General features: G+C 44.9%; 2 protein-coding genes across 3 annotated transcripts in view; both read left to right on the plus strand.

Annotated features, from left to right (window-relative positions):
- The first annotated feature begins 233 nt into the window (after positions 1-233).
- On the plus strand, positions 234-4,763 carry ola1 (Obg-like ATPase 1). 2 transcript variants are annotated; one of them, XM_019872508.1, is made up of 11 exons: positions 234-341; positions 635-732; positions 798-941; positions 1,438-1,565; positions 2,205-2,380; positions 2,452-2,532; positions 2,620-2,717; positions 2,898-3,038; positions 3,416-3,512; positions 4,210-4,332; positions 4,483-4,763. In XM_019872508.1, the coding sequence occupies exons 2-11, from the start codon at positions 635-637 to the stop codon at positions 4,582-4,584; spliced, it is 1,188 nt and encodes a 395-aa protein (XP_019728067.1). In that variant the 5' UTR covers positions 234-341; the 3' UTR covers positions 4,585-4,763. The 2 variants fall into 2 exon arrangements, with proteins under 2 accessions (XP_019728067.1, XP_019728068.1); XM_019872509.1 differs by having other exon boundaries at positions 250-288.
- An 822-nt stretch (positions 4,764-5,585) lies between these two features.
- Positions 5,586-8,088, plus strand: part of LOC109517348 (transcription factor Sp3-like) — a 30,355-nt gene continuing 27,852 nt past the window's right edge. The window contains exons 1-2 of the mRNA XM_019872476.1: positions 5,586-6,152; positions 7,848-8,060. Coding sequence (XP_019728035.1) covers positions 6,099-6,152; positions 7,848-8,060 — 267 coding nt within the window. The 5' untranslated portion in view covers positions 5,586-6,098. The remainder of the gene's footprint in view (positions 6,153-7,847; positions 8,061-8,088) is intronic.

Genomic DNA, 8,088 nt, shown 5'->3' on the forward strand with positions numbered 1-8,088 from the left:
CTCACATTGACCAATCGAGAGGCTCGACTGTCAAACCACTTCCGATACCGGCAATTATTTTTAGAGAGTGAATTGTGTTGTGTTCATATAGTTTAGAAAAGCGGAAAGTGCTTCTACGGTTTTCTTTTTATACTTGACCCTATTTTTTTTTTTGGTTATTACGGAATTAAAATACCACATACCTGTGACGTAGTCTCCGCTTTCGCATTGACCAATCAGAACGCTCGCTTGCCAAAACACTTCCGCTTAGCTCGCGCTGCAGCCTGTCTTGTCTTTCCCAGTCAAGTGGTGAGTGTGAGCAGAATCGCCGAAGTGCACGACACGTAGAAACCGAAATAAAGGTACACATGAAAATGGTTCACACATCTAAACTCAAAATGTAAGGTCTTAAGTTTATTGCCCGTGCAGATAATTGATCAGCGACTCGATCGGACTTACTTATTCAGGAGTGGCTCATGTTAGCCGCCTGCTAAAGTTAGCATAAATCGTAATGGAATGAGCAAGTGAAGCTCCACGTTTTAACTACAGTTCGCGTAAAGCTAAATCTAAACGTGTCTCAAGAAGCCATAAAAATAGGAATATTACTCAGGGGAATGTATCGTGGCTGAATGGTAACCTGACGCCACTCTTGCAGATGGCTCCAAAGAAGGGAGAAGCACCTAAGCCGCCCCAGTTGATTGGACGCTTCGGGACGTCGCTTAAAATTGGAATTGTGGGACTGCCAAACGTAGGGTAGGTACAAAAGGATACACGTGAGCCGTTTTGTTATTACATATTTTGGGGTTAATTGTTTGCAGGAAATCCACCTTTTTCAACGTGTTGACCAAAAGCCAAGCAGCAGCTGAGAACTTCCCATTCTGTACCATCGACCCCAACGAAAGCAGAGTGCCCGTCCCCGATGAACGCTTCGATTTCCTCTGCCAATATCACAAACCAGCCAGGTGTGTGTGCTTTATACAGAAAGGTGTTTGCAGTGGATAGGGGCCAAGCTAGCTTCAGATATACTGTACCTCTGCTTGAGTGAATTGAAAAAAAGAGCAATTAAAGTTTTGTAATGCCATTGCAGTGGGTAAGGTGAGCCACAGTCACTGATGCAGTTTGTCATTTATTTACCAGAATAAATTCACTCAAATACAAAATGAGAACACTCAAGGAGCTGCTGTAGGCTTGAACTCATACCGAGATACTCACACTGAACAGCGAACCTGACTCCATCCCCTGACATCACCACACGGTCATGCCCCACTCACTGCCATCGATGAGTAAACTCATACAAAAACGAATAAGAACTCAACTAAAACTAAGCATTTTTGCAAAAAAATAAAGCAAATAAACCCTCTGAATTTTTCAACAAAGACATAGTTATGTTCTGGTGTGTCGAGGAAGGTTGGCCATACATACACCACCAATGACACGCTGCTGCCATCTCCTCCTCAGTAAGGTTCCCGCTTTCCTTAACGTGGTGGACATCGCCGGCCTGGTGAAGGGCGCTCACTCGGGACAAGGGCTGGGGAACGCCTTCCTCTCCCACATCAGCGCCTGCGACGGCATCTTTCACATGACACGTGAGTTGAGTTGTGAGTCGGTGTCTGCCCTGCAGCTGCTGTCACCCAACAACTTGAGTGAAGCGCACAGGTGGAGCCCAGAGCGCTGAAGCCAAACTGTTTAAAACAAGTCTAATGAGAGCCAGTGTGATACTGCCCCAAATAGTGCTCAATATTAGACAGAAACAATGCCTTTTTTTTTGGGGGGGGGTGATTTTGCAAATGCTTTAAAACAGGAAAAAGCATTGTTTTTAAACCTGGATTTAACTTGGGGCTGAATTCATTTCTGTTGGGAGCTTATTCCATTTGTGTGCAGCATAACCTCAAAATGCTGCTTCACCATGTTTGTTCTGAGGGCTGAGCTCCACGACTTTACCCAAATCTCCAAACCTCACATCCCTTTCTGGGTTTGTATTCCTTTGGCATTTCTTAAATGTATTCAAGACCTAAACCACTCGGTGATTTTGTAAATCACTCGCAGAAGTATATTCTACAGCTGACTGGGAGCCATTGTAAATCCTGAATATTTTCTGTTTGTTTTGGTCAGAACCCGAGCTGCAGTGTTCTGAACGAGCTGCTGTTGTTTGACACACAAGCAAAGAAATAGCAAGAATCTGCCTCGCCCACCACCTGCTGTGTTTTTTTTTTTTTTCCCCCCAGGCGCCTTTGATGACGAGGACATCATCCACGTGGAGGGTAACGTCGACCCAGTGCGGGACATGGAGATCATCCACGAGGAGCTTCGGCTCAAGGACGAGGAGATGATCGCGCCCATCCTGGACAAGCTGGAGAAGACGGCGGTCCGAGGCAACGATAAGAAGCTTAAACCGGAATACGTAGGACCTTTGCACCGTTGTTGTCCTTACGGATGGAAGTGAGGTGACAGACGAGCGCGTTCTCTCTTCAGGACATCATGTTGAAGGTGAAGAACTGGGTGGTGGACGAGAAGAAACACGTGCGATTCTGCCGGGACTGGAATGACAAAGAGGTACGTCCGGCTCACCGCTCGTTTAGTGGCTCGGCGTGCTTGTCTGGAGGTGGCACTTTGCTCAGTTGAATTGTGCTCGTGTTCCAGATTGAGGTTTTGAACAAGTACCTGTTCCTCACATCCAAACCCATGATCTACCTGGTCAACCTCTCCGAGAAGGATTACATCCGCAAAAAGAACAAGTGGTATGTGTTTGTGTACCAGTGATTTAGTGGGTGTTAGTCCAGTGTGCACCACACTTTTCCAAAGAAGCTGGGATAGGCTCCAGTTGGCTCGCAGCCCTTATGAGGACAAGTGCTACATTAAATGCATAGATGGAGGTGTGTGTTGTCATGTTGTAAGTAGCATCTCTTCTCTTCTCTGAGGCTGGCTAAAATCAAGGAGTGGGTGGATGCTCACGACCCGGGCTCCATGGTGATCCCCCTCAGCGGAGCGTTGGAGTCCAAACTCTTTGACATGGAGCCAGAGGAGCAGCAAAAATACTGCGAGGAGCAAAAGACACAAAGGTGACATTGGCTCCCCTCCGATGAGACCATCCAGTCATGCCTCCATCCCGAATCCTGAATGAAGTGTGATTGTGTTGTGACCAAGGTTATTCTAGTGACTAAAAACGAACATAGTAACTTAAGGTAATATTGAAAAAAAAAAATAGGAAACAAAAACCAGCTGTCGATATAAGATGAAAAATGAGCCCTTACACATTGGATCATGTTTACTTCCATAAACACTGCCGCCTGTTTTTTGCATGTCACTCGACGTTGTGCTTTGTGCTCATGCAGGTCACATCACAGACGTGTTCAATTCACATTAGAGGACGCATTTGTTCAAAACTGTTATAACCTCGGATGTGACACGTAATGCCGTTGACTTGATCTCCTTCTAGTGTCCTGACCAAAATAATCAAGACGGGCTACGCAGCGCTACAGCTGGAGTACTTCTTCACCGCAGGACCGGACGAGGTGCGAGCGTGGACAATCAGGGTAAGCGTGTCCTTCAGTGTTACCACCTCATCTCAGCGCGTATCAAAGGATTAACTCTGGTTGAGCTTTTTCTATCTTCCTGCAATGCCTGCACCAAAAGATGCACGGCCAATGCAAATTACTCACACGTATGCAAATATACACACAAAACATGTGGGATCTTCAAGACCAGCACAGATATTCACTCTGAGTACTCACGATACAGAGTGCCGTACTTTCGATCTTTGAAATACATTTAACACAATGACAAATCATTGTCAACAAAACCTTTCTTTCTGACGCAGATGATGATTCATCAATGTGTTAGACTATGGCCGTAGAGTGCCATCTACTCCTGAGGAGTACGTATTCAATGTCAGATATTCTTTGCCTTAAGTATCGATGACTGGTATCGGCAGTCTCCACCAGATCCCAATAACTCAGCCCGATACCAATACTTGGTATCGGTCCTTGCCCATCCTGACAAATCATATATGCAGAATCAAACTCACGCCAAAAGACACAAACAAAATCATAAAAATGTGTATAAAAAAAAAATCACAAACACAGTTAAGATTTTTCTAGATGCATGTAAAGGAACACTGACTAAGAAAGACATTTCCAAGACTTACTCAGCCTAACTTTTACCTGGGGAAATACTATGGGATTGGTTATTATTTAAATTAACCTCACTCTTTTTATCACCGCAAACCCACAGAAAGGCAGCAAAGCTCCACAGGCGGCCGGCAAGATCCACACTGACTTTGAGAAGGGCTTCATCATGGCCGAGGTGATGAAGTTTGTCGACTTCAAAGAGGAGGGCAGCGAAAATGCAGCCAAGGTACGGCGTGTCGGGAGTAATGACACTTTTTGAGGGTCAATCATCGAAATTGACATTTTTATATGGTTTGATTTTTCACAAGTTATTTGATAAAAGAATTTATTTTGATCACGTGTATTCTATTTACATACTCACTCCCACCTTTTGTAGGCTGCAGGCAAATACAGACAACAGGGTCGGAACTACGTGGTGGAGGACGGTGACATTATCTTCTTTAAATTCAACACACCGAATGCACCCAAGAAGAAATAAGAATGTCAAGCATTAGTTTTAAAGAAGAGAATGCCATCCCCACCTTGCTTTTTATTGACTACACACAGAAGGCCTTCATTCTGCTCCAGCATCATGTGGACTGTCAACGTTGCCTGAAAAAAAAAAAATGTCAGCCTCATCATCAATACGCACGGGTCAATAAAATGTGACAAAACCCACTCATGAGTCCATGCCATGACATTTTTGTCATTATCTTTCCATTTCAAGTATCGTCTCATTACGCAGTTCTTGTTGCTTATCATTAGCCTCATAGCATAATTGCCGAAGTCACTGATTCTAAAACTTTTGACACAAACTACCACCTGAAAATAAATCTTCGCTCTCCTACTACTATAAAGACAACATTGAAATAGCAGAACACTACCTCAATAATGATTCAATTGATATTTATTGCAATGCATTAAAAGTTAAATAAAGCTGAACTGTACTCAAGCAGTCGTTCTTCCAAGTGCCACTAGAGGGAGCCTGCATATCACTTGAGTTGTGGCGCTTGTACCGCACTTTGAGAATAGCTGGTAAGTCATTTTTAACGTAATGTTATAATATCAATAAAAATGCCAATGCACATGCAAAAAGGAGTTTTTCTTAGTATCCGTGAAGATAAGATTCTCAGCCACTCAGGTCATGGTAATACACAAAAGGTTATAGGAGGTAATTAGGAGGTTCACATTCCATATTTATCTACTTGGATGCATTTTTTTAATAGAGTAGAACATTTTTGTATATTTTTCAAAGTTGATAATTCAATAATATGTATATATTAGGATTTTTTAAATATGTTTAAAAGTTAAAAGCTCGACAAAAGTTACCGTAAGTCCTGTAACCAACTCCGCCAAACAGGAAATACACGGACTTTTCAATTGATTGACATGCAGCCAGCCAACCAGGTGACGATCCATTGGAACCTTTAGCCAATCGTCGTAAAGAAGAAGGGTGGGACGTCCTGTAATGCGATGCAAATTACATAGTCGACCTCGCTAAGTTCCTCCCCTTTGTGTTTCCCGCACCGTCAATCAAAATAGAAAAAAAAAATCGACCCGAATTCACCGATCAACACTAGTAGCCAGTCTATGATGAAATGGTCATGTTTGGAGCGGCTTTTAATAACGTCCCCGCTCGGGATGTAAACCATTAAAACATTCAGCGAATAGACGTGCGACCCGGGCGGTGAGTTTTATTGACAGGAGTTGCGTCTTTTTTTTTAAACCCTTTTTTTTTTTTTTTTTTGCTCGGCGGCTAACTAGCTCGGCTATGGTGAGCTAACAGCCGAGCTAGCAGGCTAGCGACGGAGTTGTAAACAGCCGTTCTCCGTGTCCCGCTGGCCCGTCGCGCCCCTGCAAAGTTGACGGGAGTTGTGGCTCGGTGGGGAAAGGTGGGAAAGTATATTTTTTTCGCGGGGAGGGAGGACCGAGCGAGAGTCGCAACGGGGGATGCTTTGCTGGGCTTTCAAGGCCCGACGGGAGTTGAAGATTACCGAGTGAAACAAGGGAGAAATGGCGTCCGCGGACGTGGACAGCAGTCAAAGCGACTTTCTTCAGGAACCGCAGGTAAACTCGCCACATTTTGTCGCCCTCGGTTTCCTCCCTCTCGGGTCGTGTACGGCGTTGTGTTTGAGGAGCGTAGAAGTTCGCACGTTTTGAAATTTTGATGCCATTGGGGGTGGGGAAGGGTGAAGGAGGGTGAAACGCCGTAGTACACTTCCTGTGTTCCCCCCACTCTCTACAACGGCCACCCACTTCTTAGCCCGTTAAAACCCGCCCATAGTGGGGAGGACGCTGCTAGACTGTCGCTTCGTGCTGGGGACAGTCGCTCGGCGCTCTCTCCGCGACGAAAAGGGCGGGTGGAGGCTCGCCACAGACGGGATAATGTCGTTCGGCTTCGGCGTCCATAATCAAAAACAGTAGCGTTCATATCCCGCCCATCCCCCACTCGCCTGCTAGCCACCATTATGTGAGCTAGCGGCGCTTTCGCCAGCCTTTTCGCTTCAAAAAGAAAAACAACACTTTTCTTGTTATATATTTACTCGCCTGTGTTGTTATTTGGACCCATTTGCTTACATTATGTCACCGTGGTGCGCTCGTGGTCGGCACGTGTGCCTGACAGTAAAGCGGGTTCGAATCTCTGCTTGCTCGCTAGTCACCAGTAGGCCTACGTCGCTCTGTGTGTCAAATTTCAAAGATGGATTTGATCGACGTACACGAGACCAGCGTTGTCAGACCGATCGTTTGAAGACGAACGGTTCCAGTGATAGTTATAAAAATATAAACGTGAAAGTAACACACTAACTTATGAGTCTTTAAAACCCTTGAATCATTTCCTCACCATTGTGTAAATGCCAAGAGAACAGGGGGTCGAGATTTAGGTGTGACCTTTTTTTTTTTTCGTTCAGTGATTCTGTGAATCCGAAAAAAGTCTTGTAAAGCATTGAATCAATGAATCAAAACAGGGCCTTAATTGACATGAAAATGTCTTCAACCAATCTCGAAAGTCCCAACGCATGCTAAGTAGTATTATGTATATAGTCTCAAATCTAAAAATGAATTAATGTTCTTTATAAAGCACCCTATCGAATGACATGTAACAGCATTGCCCAATCACGATAGGGAAACAAAACAGTGATGTGGGGTTAGTAGGGATCCAGCAGACACGCCGTTTTGAAGCCCAAAAACCAATTTACTTAATATTTTGCAGAAACAGAGCAAAATATGTGATGAATTTGTGCTTAAAGATTTCACCTCGAAGTTTTTTACATTCGGTAAATGTTGCCCAGGTATTATAGCCTCTGTAATAGGGCCGAACGATTTTAGGAAAACATTCAATTATGATTTTTGTGACAGATGTTGCTATTTTGATTTAAGTCAGGATTGTCTTCAAATCGAGCGTCAGTGCAGCATTCCCTATGTACAGTAGCGACATTATCAAACCTGACAGAAAATCAGACCATAAAAACTTTGAACGCGGTTTTATCCCGCTGCTCTCGCTTCCTCTCACATTCCAAAAACATTCATAATGGTTCAATGAAGAAACAGAAGGTGTGATATTGTCAGAGTCAATGATTGTTTGTGTAAATGTACCCTGTGTTTGACTGGCAACCAGTTCAGGGTTGACCCCGCTCTTCTTCATTCGGGATGGATTGAGATGGACAGGCCATTACCCCCCCAAAGACCTGTGTGATTTCAAATGTGATGAAATGCTTACCTCTCGCTCATCTGCTAAACTCCGCACATCTTCGATCTCCGTAGACGACAGACATGTCTGCCATTCAGCTGTCCGCATCAGATCGCTGGGAGGTGTTAACACCCGTCTCGGCCGCCAAGGATGATCCCAATGGCGGTATCGTCACATCCAACGGCCAGTACGTGCTTCCCCTCGGGGGTCTCCCCAGCCAGCCCATCTATGTCACTGCGCCTGGGGGGGAGGCGGCGGCCAATGGCGTGTCGGGCATTCAGTATCAGGTAAGATGAAGTTGCCCCCCCCCCCCCC

This window comes from Hippocampus comes, unplaced genomic scaffold (assembly GCF_001891065.2).
Source record: "Hippocampus comes isolate QL1 unplaced genomic scaffold, H_comes_QL1_v1.1 scaffold92, whole genome shotgun sequence".
Lineage (NCBI taxonomy): Eukaryota > Metazoa > Chordata > Actinopteri > Syngnathiformes > Syngnathidae > Hippocampus > Hippocampus comes.